The 24,235-nt window shown below is 39.5% G+C and overlaps 1 protein-coding gene across 1 annotated transcript; it reads right to left on the reverse strand.

The window, feature by feature from the left end:
* Positions 1 to 1,098: 1,098 nt before the first annotated feature.
* Positions 1,099 to 23,086, reverse strand: nkx1.2la (NK1 transcription factor related 2-like,a). The gene is made up of 3 exons (XM_037781878.1): positions 22,692 to 23,086; positions 4,438 to 4,643; positions 1,099 to 2,302 (listed from the first exon to the last, which is right to left on the reverse strand). The coding sequence occupies exons 1-3, from the start codon at positions 22,712 to 22,714 to the stop codon at positions 1,683 to 1,685; spliced, it is 849 nt and encodes a 282-aa protein (XP_037637806.1). The 5' UTR covers positions 22,715 to 23,086; the 3' UTR covers positions 1,099 to 1,682.
* Positions 23,087 to 24,235: the final 1,149 nt, after the last annotated feature.

The raw sequence follows: 24,235 nt of genomic DNA on the forward strand, positions 1-24,235 counted from the left end.
CCACAAAAAACTGACCGGGTTGTTTTATTTCACAGTTTGTGGGTGGGTAGTCTTTGTCAGTCACCTGCAATTATAGAATAAAAATGAATTAATGAATCATTGATAAAAGTTTTCTTTTGATAATCCATCAGGTCTGTAATGTTTAAAACATTTTTTTGATAAATCTATAGAGTTTGGTCCAGATGTTGTGCCATAAAGCTGACCATGTCTGCTGGATGAGTAAATAGGCAATTATTTACTTACAAGTTCATCAACTCATAAGGTGAATATTGTTTCTGCTGCCCCCAGGTGGCCAAAGAATCTAAAAAGGAGGAATTTCCACAATCTGGCAACCAAAACGTTATTCTAATTAATGGCTGATCTATAAAGCATTAGCAATTGACTTATTATTCATTAATAAAGTCATTAGTTACAGCTTATAACCCCCTTTAAAAGTATGCCTCATAAGGTGGTACCCATATATTATATTATTGGCATTTATTTTGATTTGTGGATTTATTTATTTTTGAATTATTTATCTGATTTATTTACTTTGATTTTATTTAATTTTTGTTGGGTAGTTTAATTGATGACAATGCAGCATATTAAATAAACACATATGTTTTGTGCATAAAATCTTTATCTGCAAAGCAATTTCAGCTACAATAAAGAACAAAAGTACAATATTTACCTCTGAAATGTAGTGGAGTAGAAACGTTAAGTAACTTAAAATGGAAATACTTAGCCTATAGCTCTAATGTTTTACTTGAAAAAATGTACTCACTTTACTTTCCAGCGGTGTAAAGAACAAATGTGGTAATGTTATAAAGGTTAAATAATGTCTTGTGTCTCTATGATATAAATATTATCTGCTTCAGTCTCTGGTTATAAAGTAATTAAGATCCCTCTTCTTGCACCTTGTTGCCCAGGAGATGGCAGCATGTGAGTAATTTCCTCTGGGCCCTTTAACAAGGACATGATCTACCACTCTTAGGCTACAAACCTATTACTGATGTCACATTTCGCCAAATTGATGTTAAGAGGGATGCAAATATGTCCTGCAATTCATTCTCACTTGAAATGTTTTGCACTTTGTAATACACGAGCCACACACAGATGTTTTATGTGTTTTTTTAATTAACTTACACTGATAATGTTGTATAAATGGCAACAGCAACGCGAGCTGTTCAAGCCTTTTGAGAGGCAGACACACAGCTGGGTGTTGGACGGTTGCAATATGGCACAGTTTGAGACGTACGTTAAGACAGTACACTGATGCAGAAAATGATACTGTATAATATGAGCTGTCAGATTTACAGCGTGAGCAGGTGTTGCAGCAAATACAATGACAGACAATCAGTGGTGCAGTCTTTGTCACAGGAACATGAACGTTTGAATAACTGTTGGGCTCAGTGACACATTTGGCCTTTTGTTGTGATGTTGGAAAAAGGTCCATGACAAACGATTAAAGACAGTCAACATCCTACTGGGACCTTCATATAAGGAAGGCTTAATTTCCTTTAAAGGTGACCCAGATGAGGAACATGGTAATGGGACATGATAAAAGCTGTTTTCTCCTCAGTTAGTAGACAATGATATGGCATTAATGCAACAATCACAATGTTTCTGGGGTGGTAAAAGTTCAGCTGTGAATAAGTCATTTTGTTCCAGCATCACCAGCTGCACCATGTCAGGCTTCTCTCTCATAGATGTGGATTAAAATAAGTCGGCTGGACGAAACCACTGGACATGAAGGGATGCAAGAGCCCTCCAGTGGATGAAAGCGGAACACCTCCGGCCGTGTGGAAGATCACATTCCCGGAGCTGAAGTTGGGGAAAGTTTGGTGGAAGCCGGCGGAACTAGCCCCGCAGGTGGTCGGGTTTGGACTGACGTTGACCAGGGAGTTGGAGCCGGGCTGCAAGGTGCTGTCCGCACCGGGGTTCTGCTTTTTCCACTTGGTCCTCCTGTTCTGGAACCAGATTTTCACCTGGGTTTCCGTCAGACTCAAGGACAGGGCCAGGTTTAGTCTCTCGCACACGGACAGGTACCGAGTAGAGCGGAACTTGTTCTCCAGAGCCACCAGTTGCTCGTACGTGAATGCCGTTCTGGCTCGACGTGGTTTGGCGCATGCCTGGTCCGTGCGCCGCCGCTTGTGCGTTGAGGGGTCCTGCTGCTGGGTGGCGGCGGCGGCGGCTGACTCTCCGTAGTCCTGCTCCCCGGTGAGACCGGGCTCTGTTTCAGCCAGTGGGGAGAGCAGGAGGGGGTCGGCAATGTGTGCGTGATGCATGGAGGATGGAAAGTGTTCATCTCCTGTCTCTTCACCTGGAAATAAAAAAAAGGATTTAGCCCACATCCTCTGCAGCTAATTTAGCACCTATCGGACAGTGGAGGGCCGTGGTTCTACACCTTTTTCGTGTCAGGGACCCCTAAATTGATACAAATTAGGACACGGACCCCCATTTGATAAGATTTCCCTACAGGGAGTGAAACCTATATGATCAGAATAGTAACTCTTATGACTCTCACTCACATTGGTCACTTCTATAGTGAATTACATAGAGAAAATAAACTATTCCCCATTTTTCTGGGGGAACTCTCCTGGAACTCCCTCAAGGACCCCTGGGGGTCCCCAGACCCACTGGTTGAGAACCACTGTTGTGAGGAATTGCTAGATTTGAGTCATATTAGTATTAATTCATTTTCCAGTCGTTAGAGCACTTCTGAACTATTTTAAGGTGAAACTGTATAGGCCCTATCCAATGTTCGATTTGTGTTGAAGGTACAACATATTTTTGGGGTGGAAAAAGCCTATAAAAGGTGACAATTGGACGTCAAGACCTGACGTCAAAATGCTTTAAGTTACAACTGGTTCAAGTTCAGTTTTTTTCTTTTTCTGTGTTTTTTTCTCTTAATTGCTACCTGACAGTTTTGATTTGTTGGATTGACCTGGCAGCTCATCTTTATCCTTTGGCTCAGTGTTCTCATTGCATTGTTCCTATTGAAAACAACCCTCTGGTTAGAAGTGCCTTTGTAGTAATAATAGCATCCATGTGCTTGCCCAGTGTTATCTGTTGTGTTTTTATATTCTTAAAATATAAATGATTAATTGACTGTATTTTCAAAAATAAATATTGAGTTGTTTTGAGACTTACAAGTTGGTTAAATGGGTTATATATTGTGGCCGTGGTGCTGAAAGGACAGCTCCTGACCAGACAGAAGTCACAGTGTCAAATGTCCAAACTGCAGGCCAACACCTGCTTAAGAAGTGCAGCATCTCCTCTTTGTCCTGTTTGAACCTCAGTTTAAAATACCAAAACACACAGAGGGCCTCAAGTTTACATCTGTAAACATCTGCTTGATGGAGCAGAACGGAGCACAGATTCAGAGAGAGAGAGAGAGAGAGACTTGGTCCCTAATCCTTAAATAATTTATAAACCACACGGCGCCTCAAATGTCATGTTGCGGAAAGAAATCCCGTCTAAATCCAGCCCCGCCGCCTCAGCCGTGACGTGCTAATGGAGTTTCATATTTGCGGGCGGATCGATAAATGTCATCTATTTAAAGGGAAGTTTTAATCGAGCGATATTTAGGATCAGACATGGATGGGGTGTGAAGTTTGTACCTGCAAGGTGCTGGAGGGAGATATGCAGGGATGCAGTAATGGGATATCGATCAAAGCATCCTCAATGGGACGATTTAAACAATTATCTGGCCTGCCTGTCCCAGTGCCAATCACACACACTGGGGCTCTGGGAGCAAGCCTTTTGTAGGCTTCCTTGAAAGGAAACGCAGCCTTGGAAATTAAGGGAAGGTCACACAGAGATGACAATAAATCTGATAGAAAATAGCGTCTCACTTTGCTGGTGTTTTTTAGTCCAGACTGAGAGCTAAAAAAAAAAAGTTTTTATTGTAAGATATCATAATAAAGATCTATTTTATTCATGCACTCTTATTTTTTTATTTTTTTTAACTTATTGCTGGTTTAAGAGTTAAAAAGCTAAAAAAAAAAAAAGACAACGAGGAGGAGGAATTTCCACAACCAAAAAGTTATTCTAATTAATGGCTGATCTATAAAGCATTATCAATTGACTTATTATCCATTAATAAAGCCATTAGTTACAGCTTATAACCCCTTTAAAAGTATGCCTTATACCGGTACCCATATATTATATTATTGGATTATTGGCATTTATTTTGATTTATGGATTTATTTATTTAGAATTATTTACTTTTATTTTATTATTTTTTTTTTGGGGGGGTGGGGGGGGGGGGGTAGTTTAATTGATGACAATGCAGCATATTAAATAAACCCATCATATGTTTTGTGTGTAAAATGTTATGACAGGGGTATGGAAGCCGATAAGTTTGGATGTTTTTAAAATAACTGGTATATGCAATAAAAAAAACAACATATTACACCTTCATTTTATAGGATTAATATTCTCTGTTTTCTCTACCTGCTTTCGTGCGCTCATCTCTGAAGTCTCCTCCTGCAGTGCTGTCCGACTCCAAACTTGTTCCATCCTCTTCTTCATGTGGCAACTTCTCCTTGGAAAGTTCGTTTCCCCTTCTGCTGTTGAATTTGTTCGGATCCAATATGTCAATTATAGAAAAGGAAATCTTATGACTGGATGTCACGTCACAGTCCTTTGGGTCCAGCATCCTTTATATAATAGAGAGAAAAACCTTTTACAGAAAGGAAAAAAGGACTCTGTCGTGCGTAATTACGCGTGCGGAGAGGAACTTCTCATAGTTTAGCGTGAGACTTCTCCTCTTCAAGCTTCATCAAACCGGGTTCAGTGTTAGTGGTGGTGATGATCCTTCCGTGTGTGGACTTCCAGCTCCTCTGCTTCTGTCTGTCTGTCTGTCTGTCTGTCAGTCTCTGAATGAGATGACCGGAGCGCGCTCTTTAAAGCGTCTGTTCCACCCACTACCACCACCACGTGACACAAACACTATTAGTGTTTCACACGACCGCCTAATGGGCTCAAAGCATTCGTCGATAATCACCCATATCATTAAATTCAATAATCCACGACCTGAAAGTAAATCGTGCACAGATGGCGCCTGATCCACATCAGAGAGGACACTGTCTCCACAAATTGGACTCTTTTAGAGGCGTCAGGAAGGAGATTGTCCCTTGAGCCCTTGAGCTACAGAAAAAAACATTCTCTTAATCAAAACTGCTTCTGCTTATAAACTCAGAGAGCAACGACTCCTATCAGTAAAAATGATAACTTTTTATATTAAAAAATGGATTGAAATTTTGCTCTCTCCAATTAAGGTGTCAATACAGGAGGCATCAATTAGTAAATGTGGAAAGAAAATCAAACACCTTGATGTCTATCTGGGCTATTTATAATGTATCCAGGTGATATATACTGTAGGTGTTGATTTACTATTCAGGAACACACACATTATGATCATTTCCAGGTATTATGAAGCCATTGTGTTTCATTAACATTTTAAATTGGCTTAAATTTAAAATAAATGGATGAAGGTAACTAATGGTTATAGCATATCCTGTAGTGGGTAGAGAAGGAGCAAATAGTATTTAAAAAAAAGTTATTTTTATAAAACTGTCACTATATCCTGACAGTAGTGCATGAAACAACACAAATCATGTGTCTCTGTGTCCTCCAGTGCTCCTAATGGCATCTGCAAGATTTCACAGACCGGAGGAAAACATCAAATCAGAGCTGTGCTGGAGCCTTGCTGTCTCTGAGCAGCTGTCAATCACTCGCGAACTCCGATCAAACAGTCAAACTAGGCAGCGCTGATCAAATATGAATCAATATCTGTTACTCTAATGCCTATTTCTCACGTAAAATGTTTTCAGAAACATCTTGTAGTGTACGGTTTAGCTGTAAAATTAAAGTTTCTGATCCGGCAGCCATGTTGAGATCAGTTGAGGAAATACCAAGCATCGCCCACCAGCCGGAGCAAACTTTCTCATTTTACAGCTAAACAGTGCACTACAAGATGTTTCTGAAAACATTTGAGCCGAGAAATAGACATTACAGTAACAGAATATTAATTCATATTTGATCGGCACTGGCTAGTTTGACTATTTGATTTGGAGTTCACAGCTACCTCTGTTGAATGAACAGCCAATAGGAACGCTCTCTCTCTGAAATGACGTGGGATTGGAACAAAGTCTCTCTAGATTTTTAAACCCTGAAAACAGAGCCATGAGGAGCTGCAGAAATCTAGTTTTCTCTCAGAACACTTGAATTACAATATGCTGAAAGGTTATTATGGATTTTTTGCCCAATGATGCCAAAAACATTCTGCCTACTGCAGCTTTAATAACAGAAAACGGTTTATTTTCCTGCTTGCATTATTTGTGACAATCCATACCAAATGACAGTAACTTACTTATTAGAGAAATCTAAATAAGATGTGTGTTTTGGACAGACTAAAAGGATCCATGATGAATCACTAGATTTTAGATGCTTCTTATAAGCATTCAGAGCTAAATTGCAGGCATACAATGAATACGGCGGATTGTCTTCTCACCTGAGGTGATAGATTTTATACTCACTATCAGTCGGCTCCCTGGTCTCTGCTATTAGTATTCAATATCAAGTGACATAGGGTTGTTTAAAGCTTGATGCCTGGTGATGGCTAAAATGGTGAAACCAGCGCAGGATCAATATTCCCAGCAGGTGTCCAATACAGATAAAAGCTGATGGCTACAGACAGTCATTTTGGATACTGGAAGGCCAAACCAGTAGCTGCAACAGCACAGGAGCTTCCTTTGATTCCACTAAACGACCTACTTGCATTTACAGTGAATGTTTTTCCTTTAATTTAATTATAGTGATTTGTGTTTTTGTAGGATTAGGTTCAAATTGGTGGTAAAAATGTACTTTTTTCTAAGGATAGCTGTGATTTTACATATTTTACCATCTAAGCCTGTGAGGTCTACAGTGTGTGTGGTTGAGACAGATGCCATTTCTCTTTCTGTTGCTCTGTCTGGTGTTAGTGACATGGGGGATCATGTTTACACACTCGCTCAAATTCCTCCCCTACACAATTTCCTGTGTTACTTATACAGTTTCGGGGTGATTACTCTGCTACATGGAGGTTTCATTGCTACCCAGTCATAGTCTGGTGCACTGGCACGGTCTGCAGTAGTTACATAGTCAAACATTTGTTAAAGCCGCCCCTACAGGGTGTCTGCGTGTCCGCATTTGCATGTGTATGCCACTTGCACGGCCATTACTGTAGTCCCTCCATATGAATGGGGCCCACTGCGCACTGGAGGTTTACAACTTCCTACGAGAAAGCCCGGTGGCTGGGCATCTGTTTGTGTGGGTCGGCGGGACAAAAGGGACAAGCCCCGGGGACAAAGAGGCCCTCAGGTAGACCGCAGAGAGCGGGAACAAGCAGCTGTCTCCGCTCCGAGTCTGTACGGGCCGTGAGCGAGACTTCAGAGAGGAGCGCTCCACCGCAGGGAGCCAAAGAGACACACTTCCATCCAAGACCCCCCTCGAGGGTCAATAAAGTCATCACTTCACAGGGAGGCTGCCCCCAGTCTGCTAAACGTCAGATAATTTGTCTAATGGCAGGAGCAGCGTTATGAGCTGAGGCTCTACTCGCAGACTGAATAGTGTCTATTGTTTTCTCTAAAGTCCTCCACTGTCTCCCCAACTCTCCTGTAAAGTGGGACTCAAACAAAGGGTCAGCAAGTGTTTGGTGAATCATTACATGGTTTGATCTGTTTGATCTTCCGTGCCAGATTCCTGAACTTTGTAGTTTGTAGTTGTGGTTTCTAAGATACAGAAACATCCGGGATACAAGACAAGAACAAGATGGGCACTTTAAAAAGGAAAACATCATGCTTTTATGACCTTTTGAGGGAGTCCCAACCGCCCAAATTTGAAAGCCTTAAAGGATAACTTCGGTATTTTTCAACCTGGACCCTATTTTCCCATGTATTTGTGTCAAAGTGACTAATGGGGACAACACTTTTCGAAATTGGTCCAGTATTGAGGGAGAACGCTGCAGCCACCAGCCGCTAAACGAGTTGTAATGTAATCATTTGGGGCAACCTGGTACCGTCAGTTTACGTCCAGTAAAAGTGTTTGTTTTTGACACTGACAGGCTCAGATTTACAGATTCAGAGTCACTTAGACACAAAAACATGAGAAAATAGGGTCTAGGTTAAAAAATACCAAAGTTGCCTTTTAAGAGATGCTAGGAGAGGGACACAGGGGAAGAGATAAATGGTGACATTATTGGATCATGGTTTGTGTCTAGGGAAATGCAGCCACATCTGATTAATTATAAAATTATCAATAAAATGTATTGGACCCCAAGTAGAATGGCAAGGCTGGAAGTCAGAAGACTTGTGTGGAGATGTGATACTATTGTGGCACTCTCAGTTGTATTCATGCCCCATGATAGATCTTCTATGGTCGAAGATTATCACCTTCATCAATACAGTGATGACTTCTTTACTGGTACAAGGACCAGTGCTTTGCTTATTAGCCGTGTTGCCAGTGGGAAGTGGTCTGAATGCCCACCAGAAAAATTATGTTATAAGCTGATGGATAAGCAAGATATTTACCTGAAAATATGGGGCCCTTTTGTCACGGTAACCTGATGTGTTGAACTGTTCCAACATTTCCAATTAAATTAAAACTAGGGCTGTCAAAGTCAACACAATAATAACGCGCTAACGCAAATACGATTTACGCCACTAATTTCTTTAACGCATTAACACAAGTTGTGCATTTTAGGTTGTAGTGTGCTCAGTTTTAATGCTAGAGTGAAGATACTGGCATCATATGAAACTAGAAAATCCGAGGAATCCATTGGTATCAACCATGTCATACTAGCTTGTCGTGAAGGAGGCTAAATAACACTCCAAACTTACACTAAATTTTGTAGAGGAAAAACTTGCATGGCCATTTTCAAAGGGGTCCCCTGACCTCTGACCTCAAGATATGTGAATGAAAATGGGTTCTATGGGTACCCACGAGTCTTGATCGATTGACAGCCCTATTTAAAACATTACAAAAATGAATGTGATGTTCTATATGACATGTATAATTTGCGGTATTATTTAGTTTATATAATATGATGTACTATTCGGTACATACAGTATGTCACGTAGACTATATACTATATGTAACACTCTACCTCTAAAGGCTATATTTCCTTTATCCTTGTTTCCTATCCTTGTAATGTCTTAGGTGTAGTTTGCTGTTATATTTTGATATTTTAGTGTGTGACAACATTTACTGGCTATGTATGTATGTATGTTTATCCTTTTGAAAAAAAAAACAATACAAACAAAAGATATAGTAAAATCACTGAACAATGTATTAATGCTTTTGCCTGTTTTGGCCCGTAACTGTACACTTTCCATTACTGTTCAGCTCCAACAGCGTACCAAACTAGCTAGATTTTCTACCTTCCTGTCTGTCTCCATTCATTTCAGTATGATATGAGTATCAACTTGAAGAAACATCTTTGATTATTATTCTTAATCTATCAAATCAACATCATCCTTTTCACAGTATCCACATTTGCTTACTATTTATAGTACTATCTGCGGTTGGTAACAACATACAGTAGCTGGTTTTTGGCAGCTGATTTGCAAAACTTGGATGCAACTGATCAAGACTGAGTTGTGCAGGGATGACGTATTTTTGTAGGCCAACCAGGAAGTTAGCATCACCCTGGTTCCCTCGACAAATAGCCAATGGGATTTCACCATTGGGTTTTGGATTATTGCAGAAAATAAGATCGGCGGCAAACAAACGTTTATGATACTTACACATTTTGTTCAGCAAAATAATCTCCACAAATGAGCATCACTTATATGATTTTTGAAGCGTATATACAATTGCCAGAAGTAAAAAGCTAACGTTAGGCTATAAACAAACTACACCACGGTCGCATGACGTCACGTCACCACCACTCAGCTAAAGGCGGACGAGTCGTCGTGATGACGTTTAGTAGTTTCATTTAGCCAACCGCATTTTTGAAAACATGTAAAAGCTTCAAAAATTAATTTATTGATGTATTTTATGTTGTAGAACAAAACGTTAAAATATCTTAAGATTGTGTTATCTAACTAAAAACCCATTAAAAAAAAACATCGACTTCCAGGCGAGAGAACAGGAAGTGCTAAAATGCTAACTCATTTCCAGGTTTTAGGACTCATTCCTGCACCACTCTATGTGCCTTTGACAAAAAACAAAGTGTACTAAATGATAACTGATGCAATACAAATCATACACAGCTTTAGTCTTTGCGTTTAATTTCATACTATGCTGACATGAAATAAAGCTCATAACCTATGGCATTATTTGGAAAATTGTAAGCAAGATTTGGCCATTTGACTGAACATGCAACACTACCTTTGAGCTACTACCCATGTTTCTACTTTATCTGCACCGAGTTGGCACTGCTGTGTGCCACTGTAGATCAATACAGTATAATCTTCCTCAACGGGCATGAAGCTCGAAGTCTCCTCTTCTGCACTGCACGACCTACGGGGGTTTTTGCTGCCAGGCCTCCTTTCAGTTAGACCTCTGTGTTTGTTTGACTCTCTCTAACAACAAGGTCAGTGGCATTGCCCAGTAATTGTCCTAACGGCCTGTATACCTGTTGGGTGGAGGCGAGTAATGAGAGTTTTTCATTATGGGCGGGACGGGTGAGTGCGCCTGGCAGATGCTGACAGGCAGCAGATGTGTAAAGTTGGGGGTGATTTGTAAAGGGGTCAACTGCATCACAGAGGAGATGGAGGGCGATGTGGGGTGGGGGTAAATTATGCTGAGGGACACTGTCAGTCACAACAAGGTAAAGGTCAGTTCACACGTTGATGTTTGTCAACTAACAACCGGCACAGTGTGGTCATGTCGGCAAAGTGTGCAAACTTTCCAACACATACTGACCGGAGATGTGTAGCTCATAGTTTATTGCATTTCTTTAAGACTTGTTCCAATTTGTTTTCATGTGAAAACCCTCCTTATAGCTGGATTTACATGTACAAAAAAAGATCTTAATTTGTATGTGATTGTTCTGATGTTCTTTAAAGGGGACATATTGTGCTCATTTCAAGGTTCATACTTGTATTTGGGGTTTCTACCAGAACTTGTTTACATGCTTTAATGATAAAAAAAACACATTATTTTTCTCATACTGTCCGTCTGAATATACCTGTATTCACTCTCTGTCTGAAAAGCTCCGTTTTAGCGGCTGTCTCTTTAAGCCAACCCTGTCTCCCACAAAATTACGTTCCCATACAACTAAATTGCAGAACCAAAATACGTTATGAGGTAAACATATTTTAAAACGCAACAAAACTACTGGGTTAGGTTTAGTGGAAAAAACATCATGGTTTGGCTTAAATGTTTGGCAATAAATGACAACGTTTCACACGGTACACAAATGACGGTCTCCTGGGGGAAAGTCTGGTGTTTGTTGGAGCCACCCACCTCCACTGCCAGACAGCCCGCCAGTAGTGTACTTTCTCGCTTATTATACCCGTTATTATTCAATAATCTTTTCATTCAACGCATTTTCATTCACGGTCACTTGATATACTACATTACCTCCTTGTGGGTTGGTAGGCACTTTAGATACCCAAATGTATGTTCACAAGCACTAAGAAAGTTAGTTTTTCATGATATGTCATGAGAATATACCCAATATTTCCAAGAAGTGAAAGTCAATTGTTTGTTCCACTGAAACATCAGCGCCCAGCAGCAGAGCTATGCTTCCATATTTTGGACTGAAGGCGACTACCGGAAAACGTCTGCCTACAAAGTGCCATACAAAAGTAAAATAAAATTATTTTTATTCTATGGTCATATTCTACCGAAATGGCCTGTGTTGAACAATAAAATATTGGTTTTCAAGCATTTTCAGTTTCAGTCAAAATTGCAGCAGCAGTTGTTGTAAAAAAAAAAAAACACTGGAGTTTCATCTCTTTGTTTCTATACTCTTCGATATACCACCCATGGCTTCAAAACTACATTTGCAAAAGTGCACCATATTTTTTCTCTCAAGCAAATCAGAGCAGACTGGACTTTTCAGGAGGGGGTCTTAAAGAGACAGGCGATAAAACGGAGCGTTTCAGACAGAGAGTGAGTACAGGTATATTCAGACAGACAGTATGATTAAAATAATGTGCTTTTTGAATATTAAAGCGTGAAAACATGTTCTAGTAGAAACCCAAAATACAAGTATGAACCTGAAAATTAGCTTGATATGTCCTCTTTAACACATGGAACTACGTAGAATCTGTTTTTTTTATGCTCAGAAAACCACAATTGTGCCCCATAAAAACTTAAAATTCAGTCTTGTGTTAATGCAACTAAAAAAAACAGGGGCCAAAGCAAGTCATTATCTGTTTCCATATCATTGTTGTGTAGACTCTGTGCAAAAGAAAAACAGCGATTTGTGCTGAATAGTGTCTCATTAATGACACACACACAATAAGCATTAGTTTCCTCAGGCATTCATGCGGCTCTGCAGGTATACACGGATTCAGAAATCAATGAAAATCATGATCCTCAGTTGTGAGATAGCTGTGGGTGATGGACCAAGCACCGGGGCATTTGATCTCATTTCCATTCCTTAAGCTTGGGCTCACTTTTGATTGTAGAACAGAGAGCAGAGCACTGATGTGATGAAGACCATTAATACTAATAGTACGGATTAATCTTTGTGAAATACAAATCCGGTGACACGGCAGCATTTTGCGTTCCCAGGGCACAAGGACTGGGTGCAAAGCTAAGCTGTCTTGGCCTAATGACCTGGCTAGACCTTCAGATTGTTCCGTCTGTAAATTACACAGATATTTTTTACCGGCTTGTCTTCTGTACACACACAAAAAAAGGGTGACCACAGGGAGGTGAATGTAAAGGAAAGTGTAGATACTGTGAGAGACCAAGAGAAAACAGACAGAAAGCTGTGGGCTGAGGCCTGCTAGCAACGGCATCTGCACAGAGCGCACTGTCACTCAACGTGAGCATTGATTAGCCATTGTTCTGAGAAGGTCACGTCATAATTCATTAACAATAATTAGTCCCGCAGTGCCACCTGCACTCCTTCCCTCGATTGCCCTGTTAAATTACGAGCAACCATCACGGTTCACGCGTGGAACAATGAAGATGTATCCGCGACGCAAAGGCAAGAGCTATTAGTTACATTATTTAAATGGACCCGTTTAAACCTGGGGAGCTGTCTTTATGAAGGGCAATTAGGCACTAACTGTAATTGATAATTCGTGCTAATTACAATTAGGAAGTATAAATAGTGGGTGTAGGATTAATCATCATTGCGGTTAAGCGGGGAGCAGCCCCGGTGCAGGCTGGGTAGGTGTGATGGAAGGCAATGGATTATGCCCCATTCATCTCCATCTAGTGCAGAAACAGATTGTGTTTGTCCCTTTATATTTCTCCATTGACCATTATCTCTTTTTTGTTTCTGTGCCCTTGCCAAATGGTCCCACTAGGTTGTGAAACTGTGAGGCTGTAGTTAGTGAGCTGCAGAGTGAGAGCACAGTGGCTCTGTGGTGGTAGATGTTATATACTGGGAGGACTGGTTTCTTTTCATTCCTCACCAGCCTGAAATGATGACATGAAAGCCCAACAGAGGTGCTCCTTTTACTACTGAGCAACATTTCTTTTTGCAGGTTTGCTCAATTATTAGCATAGAGTTGGTAGTTTTAGGTTTAATTATGCTATTTGTTTCTAGTTCAGTAGAGAAAGCATTTTTGGAGATATATTTATTTAAGTTAGGTGTTTCTACACAGTTGCAATATATATTTTTGTAGGACACATCCTTAACTGAGGCTGTTCTTTTATACGCGTTGTTGCGTTAACTGTGACAGTCCTAATTAAACTATATTAACATATGGCTTTCCCTTTTGAGGAACGGAAGAGGTGCTCATGTGAAGGCAGAGTTAGCATTGAGTAGAGCCAGAAACTCTCTTTTTAACATGAACATACAGTAGATGACCCAAACGCAGGTAAGGATGAGGAGTTCAATGATTTAATAATGAAAAAAAAAAGTACGGGCGCAAAAATGCAGCTGGTTTGGCAAACAGGTTACAAAATGCCAAGCTACAAAGTAAAGTCTCAAGGAGAAAACTTGAACTACAAAAACTCTCTCAGGAGTGAAACACAACACACGAGGAGCAATGACAAAGTGACAATGAAACAGGGGAAACACATGCTAACTAACATGCACTGACTAAATACACAAGGAGAGCAGGATGATCGGACACAGGTGGAACAAATCAGGGCGGGGCAGACAATCACTAAGGCAGGAAAACAGAAAGGCAGGAAGTAAAACCAAACGTGACAAACACGGCGAGTATATCAAAATAAAACAGGAAACACTAAACAAATGAAATGAAGACTATAACAGAAAACCCCAAAACCCTAGAAACCAAAACGAAGTCTTAACAAAAAGTCCAACGGGCTCTGGGCACAGCGTCAGACCGTGTGACATCAGAACTACTTAACATCTATTTTTTTTCCTGACTTTATTTAGATTTTACAAACACTTCTACTTTTATCATAATTGGTGTTTTTATATATTTCTGTTTATAACAATAAAATCCCCATTATTTTAATTTTATTTTACTACCTTGTTTTGGGGTCAGTTTAATGTGTGTGTGAATACCTTCATGCCGCTCGCAGGGCACCGGGTCACATTTTTGATTAAATCTTTGGCCCTTCACCGCTAATTAGATGATGGCTCTCCCAAGGTCACCTCATCTGACCTTTGAACTTGGTATCTCGGGCCACGGGGATGAAGATCCATCTTAAGATCCATAATCTAATCTGGCACATTCGCTTGCTTTTCAGTGCACGATGACGACACAATAACATGTAACCTATTCCCCCCTCATGAAGAGATTCTGACGTCTTGTCTTGTTGGAGTTCAAATTAAACTACATGCTGCATTTATGCTAAGAGAGGACGGCGTTTCAAGCCACCAATGCATGTGAGTGTCTGCAATCTAAACAACTGCACTGATAAGTTAACAAACACATCAATTGCCTGACAACGTCTTTGGTCTAAGGAGAGACGACAGTCTGATTTAAATACAAATACAAAGCTGTCTTAGCTGAGCAAACAAACAAATGGAAATGATCAGACTGGCCTCCCTGGTAGGTATGTAGACTCAGATGTGCCCCCATAAGACTTTATTGCTTTATTCACAAGGGATTTGAATTAATCATTGGTGTTAAGTTTGTTGGTTTGTAAGAGAGAGACAAAAAGAGGATGACATGCAGGTCCCCTGCTGCATGTGCACAATATGCAAGTCAAGGGTTTTGGTAATTGTGGTTAAACAAAGGGACCGGGAATTATTTATGATAATGAGCTGGGTCTCCATCCAGCAGACTCAACCTAAATCCTGATACTTATTAACCTCCTAAAATGCATTTTTTTAAGGGTCAAAGGACAATTTCTTGCTCATCTGTATTGGTATTTAGCTGTGCAGATAGTTTGGGTTTTATTTGGGTGAACTAACCCTTCAAGGAAGCAGTTTTAAAACTCCTTTCTCCTGAGCCCAGAGGCGCATTCATTACTATTTTGTCCCTATTACTTGCCTCTTGCCTCTACTCATTAGCATTCTGCACCTGTTTTGTATGATTAAAGAAATGGTATTAAAAAGATTACTAAATTAAACTAAAAAAAATAATTTTATGGAAAAGTTAGGGGCATTCTTCTGTTTAAGTTTCGGTGTTGTTGTTGTCAAATATAGTCCCAAAATGCTTCCTCACGTCGTGGTCTTCAGATGGGGCCCTGCACCATGAGCCCCCCCCCACACACACCCCACTAGCTAGCTGATAATTGCTACAGTGAGAGCTGGATCAGTGGAGCTGCTCTAATCAATAAAGTCTTCATCGGCCATTTCCCCTGATGATTCTCCCTCATTTCTCCCTTAATTGTTCTTTTTCATCAAACAAGGTCTGTGCCGTGAGCATGTGTGTGTATGTTTGTGTGCTCCCAGGAGCTCGTGCTCCGGTCCTCCCTCTCAATGGACTGTGGCTAACAGATTGCTAATGGAAGGCTGGGCTGAAAACAGCGGAGGGGAACCTTTGCCTCCTATAACTAGACGGTGACCTCCATGGGAGGAGGATTACTGTTGATCCAGGCTCAGGCCTCCCCAGAGCCGCTTCACTTCTGACACCGAGCGCGACCACGGACTCAAATAAAGACCTAAATATGTTGAGGCGACAGCTCAGCTGTGTTGTACTTTAACCCTGCGCAATAAACGGGGATGTAGTTTCAGCCTTGGACAGAGGATGCAGCGACTGATACCCAACATGCTCTTTATAAACCTTGTGTTTTTTGTAATTAGCTACAACTATACAGTATATTTTATAAATGTTACCGGCACATGTTGATAGCAGTGAAGCTGATTCCTATATTAAATTGGATATATCATGAAAAACTCACTTTTACAGTACTTGTGCACATACATTTGGGTATCTGGAGTGCCCACCAGCCCACAAACTGTGAAATAAGACGACCCAGTCAGTTTTTTTGTGGGCTAAATCAGAAAACATGTGATTCAACAAGCCATTCAGACATGGCTCCCCTTCCTATATGTCACATGCATGGCTCTTTAGAATATATCACCCACAGCTTGAGAACTATACCTTTGCAAAGGTGCACCATATTTATCTCGCAAGCCAATCACAGCAGACTGGACTTTTTCGGGAGGGGGTCTTAAAGAGACAGGCGTTAAACGGAGCGTTTCAGCCAGAGGGTGACTACAGGTATAGTCAGACAGACAGTGTGAGAAAAATAATGTTTTTTGAACATTAAAGCATGTAAACATGTTCTAGTAGAAACCCAAAATACAAACATGAACCAGGAAATGACCATGATATGTCCCCTTTAACCTCCTAATATTTTTGGCTGGACAATAGAGAGCCAGCCCTACAAACACAAAAGTCTGTCACAGAGTGACTGAGTGAGTGATAAAGTTACACAATCTGTCGGCCGGGTGTTGGAGTTTCCTCATTGGCTGTTGCTCTTTCAAAATAAAAAGGCGGGAACAGTCCTCTATGCAAATAAGCCCGTCCAGCACAACGCTTCCAGCTCACGAAACTTGGACCAAGCTGTCAAACTAGGCGATCTAGTTCTAAAATGAAACGAGATTCAGCAGTGGCATCGCCTATTTCACATATTAAAATGTTTTCAGAAGTAGATTTTAGTGGACTTTTGGACAGAATAACAGAAAGTTTACGAGCAGGCCGCCAAGTTGTTTCCTGTTTGAAACAGCAAGCAGAAAAACCAGCGACCAATCAGATGCATTCGCGTCCCCAAGTGTCCTTGCCGACCTGGTGGACACGTAATGCTGGATTTAACATTATAGACATGACCACTGACTATTTGTATAATATTTTAGCCACGAATTCACAGATTGACCATACACGGTCCAGACATACTCGGTTTTGAGTTGTTTAAAGGGTCAGTTCAGCCTAATATGGGAAGAAAAATATTTTTTTTCGCTCATCTGTATTTGTATTTAGCTCTGCGGATAGTTTTATTTGGCTGGTTATTTTGATCAACTAATCCTTCAAGGAATCAGTTTTAAACCCAAACCTGCAGACAACAACTTAGGGAGGAAACAGACTCCCATGTCATATACATGCATACATTCACCTTTCTAAAAGCAAAATCACATCAGCTATTTTTTTTTATCATTTTGAGCCATTTTTGTTCCCTAACAAAGATTTTAAGCATGACTTTTGTTCATTAGTGCCTGATATTTCTATTTGCCTCTTGAACACATTGGTCCGTGTTTATAGTTGCCCTCTGCTGCTCTGTAACCTTCATCCTCAAGACTGTTTTGGCCCATGACTGCCAAAGAATCGGAAATGATTGGGGTGTAATTGTTTTCCTTTAGCACTTATTGCCCTTCTGTGCTAGTAAAACGGCGTGGGTCCTCTCCTTCCCCTGGGGGGAGGAGGAGTCGCTGGCTTTCATAAGGCGTCCGTCCTGGCTGTCTGGCTCTGCAGGCTTCACTGCCCATGTGGGGCATCCAGCAGTCAAAGGACCGACTCTGATGGGGGGATATTTTGCGTCTATCAGGTAAATACAGATCATAACAGTGACACCAAATGGCACATTCTTACAGCTGTGACACTCATTTTCAGTTTGTTTTTTTGTTTTTATCCACATCTGTACCTTTTATAATGACCTATAGAGTCACTGTTCATTCAGTTATGATTAATACAACATTAAATCCAGAAATAGAGATAATACATTCTGTCTATAGCCATCAAGAAAGGTTAAAGAGTTTACAGATTTTTAGACGTCAATGCACATTAAGAATTCTTCACTAAATACTCAAAATTACTTTTATTATAATTCTGGCACATTGAACCAACTAGGGGATCATCTGCCGGTGGGAGGCTGTGGTCATTAAGTGCTCTTAATAACATACGACTACCCTGAAATTAAAACGAATTGCCATCACTTTAACCTCATTGATTTCACACTCGCAGTACAGAACAGGGAATAAAGCCAAGAAAAAGTCACTGCCCAAATACTTTTGATTTCACTGTGTTTGACTGACGCAGCTCAGATTCTGTATCATCAGCAACACATTTTTCCCTACATTATACTTATATTTTAGATTACTTAGATTTGATTTATTTACACAGATAAAAAGGTACAAGTCGATATTATATAAACAACAACAAATGTGATGGAGAGGTGCAAAAAAAACCCTCAGAGGGTCTTGATCAGGGCACTTTCCAGTGTTTATCAATTATAAAAAGAGAATAAAATATTTAAAAGGACGGTAAAGAAGAAGAAAAAAAGATAAAATTATACACACACTAGCAGACATCCATATATGCAAGTAGACAAAGTGATGAAATAGAATCTCATTATTATATTATCAACAAAAACTCATTATTAGTAAGTAATTTACAGAGATAACCCATAAGGAAAACATTGGGGAGATAAAAACAAACCTTTAACGGCTTTCTTAAATTGTTCTGGTGCAAACTTTAAAATATGAATGTATAAAATATAAATTATATATATAAAATATGAGATGGCAGAGCGTTCCATATCACTGAACCTTGGTAAATTAAACCAAACTGTTATTGAGATGGTTGTCACATTGGAGGAGTTTGTAGTTATTTCAAGTTAAATTATTGTGGGATTGTTAATTAATGAGCGAGTTTGATGTGCAGTTAATAATTCTTAATGCTCGTTTCTGAAGACAAAAAATAGGGACAAGATGACTTACTAAATACGCAAGAGCCAACCTCTGAGGAATGAGGCCATTTGTTATTATAATTGTGGTTTAATTGTGATTCTTAATTGTCTGAAAATGTAACAAGACTATCCATTCCCTAATTACAGAATCTCAATTAAAGATACAACCAAAACACCAGTGCCCATCACTATTTATGATATGGATGCATCAATCCGACTATTTCAGTCCTGATACCAATAGCCATACCTGGGCTTTGGGTAAACATCGCTTTCCCAACTTTGGAAAACTAAATGTGACAAATAAATACAAAGGTATATCTTTACTGAAGAATTGTAATTTATTATTAAAATAATAAAACGTACACCAATGACTTCTTCAAAATTAACAGGAATTATAATTCAAGTATAAACTTTTTCAATGCAGCAAAAAATTTGTCAAAACTTCAACAGGAATTAAAATCTCAGTATATATTGTATATAGGATATAAACATAGAATTGAATAGATCGGCCCCATTGTTACCGATACCCAATCCAGTTATTTCAGTCAGTATCGGCCCGACATCCAATATAAAATAATTTTCCTGACTTGTGTTATCCTATATTCTCCCTAAAAAACAATAATTACAATGACACACGCCTTTCTTTTAAATCACCATAATTCAAGTTAAAAATTGATATTATTTCCAAATCAAAACCTGAAGTCTTGAATAACTGCAGAGCTAGAACAACTCTGTACGAGACGGTATACGCACGAGGAAAACGGCTAATTTTGCCATTAGAGCACACACGTAGTGATAGGATTAATGCTGCAGTGGCACTCTGCCATAGCAATAAATAGGGTCTTTGATGAATCTGTCCTGTATTATGATTTATGGAAGCTTTAGGGTTGTTGACTTACAGGCCTTTATTGAGAAAATTAGATTTGAGTTGTCTAACAGCCGGGCCACTCATCTCCTCAGTAAACTGCCGTAGATTGTGCCGCCGTGGGTTTTATCGACATATCCCATTACTGAAGTCTTCACGTTTTATGACTATTTCCATAAATTCTCTCTGGGACAATCTCCGCTCTCTGTGGGGCTGATGGAGAGATCATCTCGGGGGGCTGTCGTTTGACGCTCCAGCACCCTCTCGCATACACATTTATACACACACATTCATCTATATACACTATATGAGCTGTGTGGCTCACTCTCTTCCCTCTCTCTATCTCATGATCAGAGACTCCCCCCCTCCTCTCCGTGATGGAAATGATTCACCAGACATCGAGGGAGAGAGGACGCAGAGTGTTGAATGAGTTTACAGATGATGAGAGCCTTAGTTCAGGTCAATCTGTATTTACAGCTCAATCACTTAACAGAGCACAGGCCTCTCTATTAGACCTCTATCTATCTGGCTGGCTGACAGTCAGCAGCAAATAGGGCCGTATAAGGGACAAGGAGGGCAACTGATAAGACCTCTGGGACGCAGAGAGCACTCTCAGGGGGGTTCGCTCCATTTTCCTCCCATCCCCGTTCCATTATTAATGCATTTATGGCAAACATTAAGTTATTCATCAATTACAGGCCATGCCCTTAATTAAAAGGATGGGTTGGTAGGGCTAAATTGGCTGTAACCAGTTTCCACCAGTAGTTTCCTGTTTAATGTCTAGAGGGAATCATTTTATTTTGGTTTGTGTAGAAAAAAAAACAAAGCAAAATTGATTCCCTGCTTGGTCCCGTTTGTCTCAGTTAATGCAACATTACAGAATGTTGAATCATACTTTCCAGCACAGATGTTTTGTTGGTTTCATTAAAACCATCAGCATCAGTTTAAAACATTTATAAACATACGCATGAGGACCACAAAGGACAATTCAGTCCAGATACTTTAAAAGGAACAGTGTGTATAGGATCTGGCGGTATCTGGCGGCGAGGTTGAGATTGCAACCTATGGTGGCCGACGCGAGAACGCAAATGGCCCTCTCTAGAGCCAGTTGTTGTAAGAGTAGCGTAGATCAATTGAAGCAGAGTCAGTGTGTAGAGTGTGTGTGTGTGTATGAGGGAAGTGAGTGGTGAAGCAAGAGAGAGAGAGCGGCGGCGACGGGAGTGAGTAACGTCATTGACTCCAGTCCAAGCCGTTCTGGGCTACTGTGGAAACATGGCGGTGCAACGTGGTTTTGGTTTTGTTTGGTCTATCACTGAGATTTCTGCCTCAATGCAAAGTAGGTGTGAGTGTTTAATTCAGTCAGTACTGCTCACCGCATTGAAAATCATTTTATTTTAAAAATTCAATAAATTGGGCTGGAGGAAATGTCCAAGATGTTTATCTCAATATCTCTTGTTGTGTAAATCAGGGTTATTATAGTAAACTAAAACTGAAACTAAAATAAGCAGTGAAAAATATTGTTAGTAAACTGAGACTAAATCAAAACTATATAATTTAAGAGAAACTAAAACTATATTTCCTCATTAAAAACTAATAAAATAAAAATAAGCATACATATATTTCACTTTTTTAGCTATAATATATCACTACTGAAAAAAAAGAAGGCAGCAAGCACCTGGCATAACCTTGGTGTAAATCAAAAATATATTTTTAAGAGTACTAGAATGAGAGTGAGAGAAAGTGTACTAGAATATTATACTCAAGTAAAAGTACTGTTACTTTAAATAATTCATACTCAAATACAAGTGAAATTACTTTGGTAAAAAATGTACTTGGATAAAAGTAAAAAAGTAGGTCAGTTAAAATGCACTCTGAGTAAATGTTACTGTTATATTTTCAAAAATGGAAATGGAGTTGAGGTCTATATGATGATGATGATATATGATAAACCTATTAAAGTAAAGAACACATTTAGGCTACAAAATATAGCGCATTCACATGTCAACGTATACGCGTCACTGCACAGAGCCCAAACAAATGATAAATTCCTTTACACTTTGCAGCCAGTGCACACAAATGTGTTGTGGTCGTGCTCCAGCTTATAGTGTCTCTTGTGTCTTCTCCTCCTTTGTGTTCCCCACTCCTCTTGTCTTCCATGTCCCCAGCTTCTCTCTGTGTGTCTCTCCCTCTTATCCTGTCCTACAGTCAACCTGGTCCCAGTCTACCTGCTCACCTGCTAGCCAATCAGCTCGTCACCTCTCCTGGCTTCCTGCTCTGCACACACCTATCATCAATCCACTCTTCAACTCCTCAGTGTTTCAACCCTGGCTTTCCATAACCACGGTGGGTGCAACAAGCATTATTATTAAGCCACATGCATTAAATAAGATGACACTTCTTATAGAAAACAGCAGAACAAATCATCACCAAAGCAGACAACAGAGACATGTATAACAATATAAACTCCACAGCTGCTGCAGCCACAAACACTCACATTAAAGCAAGAGAGCTGCACAGTTTTTACACAACTTGTAGGCCACACACATGCACACAGACACACTGCTTCTCCTCTGGAGAGTTACAACCATCTCGGTGAGTGTGTTATTGCAGGTCAACTCACCAGTTGGTGAGTCTGAACATCATCCTTGAGTCTTGAGCACCGCAAAGTCTTCCTCAATCTGCTCCAGGTTCAACTTCTCTCCTCCTTCATTCATGTAACCGGTTCACTCAGTGTCTCTGTCCACTTGGCTCAACTCTGTACCAATGCACTCCACATTTTGAGCTGAAAGGAGGCTCTGCAGTCACTAGGGTTGGGTATCATTTGGATTTTTTCAGATATCGGTGCTAAAAAGATACTTTTAGGTGCCAGCAGAAAGGCCTCACACACCTCACTGAAGGTCAAAGTTCCTCAGTGACTCAGAAGTCACCTGGAGGAACTACATGTTTGCATTTTGCATGTAGCTTATGTTAGCCAGATCCAGCATGCACCTGGTACCTGTCACTCAATGCCTTGGGTGTGTTTGATTTAAGTCACTTGACTTGTTTGTGGGGTGGAGCATTAAATCAGTGATTCATTAGGATAGATGCAACCTTTTTATTTAACTATGCCGAGCTACAATAATGCTGCTAAACTTAAACTATAGGCTAATGAATTATGCATTTTTTCATTATAATGCAGTTCATCAGGACTTTACTTTTGTTTTTACTTTGTAACGGATATGATTGGAAATGTAGTAAAGCACTATACTCGACATAAAAAAATAGTACAAGTAAAATTACTGATTTAAAAAATGTGCCCACTCAAAATAAGTATAAGTGCACAAACAATAACTTTGTTACAGTAATGACAATAGGCTAAATGCAATTCCTTATTTCCACCCCTGGCTTTAAGTGAGCAGAAACCCTGAATATTTTATCAACACATCTACTGCAGAAAATGACAGTATGTAAAGTAGCCTAATTAGATATGCTAATGGTTAAATTGGCTGCTGTTTGCTATGGTATTTGTATATATGGTGGCATATAATTTGGTTAAACTCTGAACCTCTATTTTGGTTCTTGCTTTTGTTTCATTGTAGAAATCATCATTTACTATTCAGTTTCATCACATATTGTGTGCTGTTTAATATGGAGTCAGATTAGTCTCAATATTAATGAATGCACACAGAAAGATTCACAAATGTATTTTGTGATTTATATATAAATATAAATGCCCCACAAAAATATTTTTCAATGCACACAAAAATAGTTATCATTGTATATAAATGTAAATATAAATCCACATACAAAAATATAATTATAATAATAATAATAATAATAATAATAATAATAATAATAATAATCAAAAGTTCACAAATATTGTATGATGCACACACAAATATTTCTTGTTTTAAATACAGGTAATAGAAATCCACAAATTATTTAAAAGTATTTGCAATTTTAATCAAAAACATATTTGGATATTGTTACATTTATATTCAAACTGTTGAACCTGCATTTACAAACTGCTTGTCAAAAATATTTTTGTGGAGATTAATTTATATATAAATAACAAAATACATTTGTGAATCCTCCTGTGTGCATTCATTAATATTGAGACTGATCTGACTCCATAGCTTAATGTCATATTAGCAATTTCAGACTTTAACAGGCCTAAATAAATAC

This window comes from Sebastes umbrosus, chromosome 10 (assembly GCF_015220745.1).
Source record: "Sebastes umbrosus isolate fSebUmb1 chromosome 10, fSebUmb1.pri, whole genome shotgun sequence".
Classification (NCBI taxonomy): domain Eukaryota; kingdom Metazoa; phylum Chordata; class Actinopteri; order Perciformes; family Sebastidae; genus Sebastes; species Sebastes umbrosus.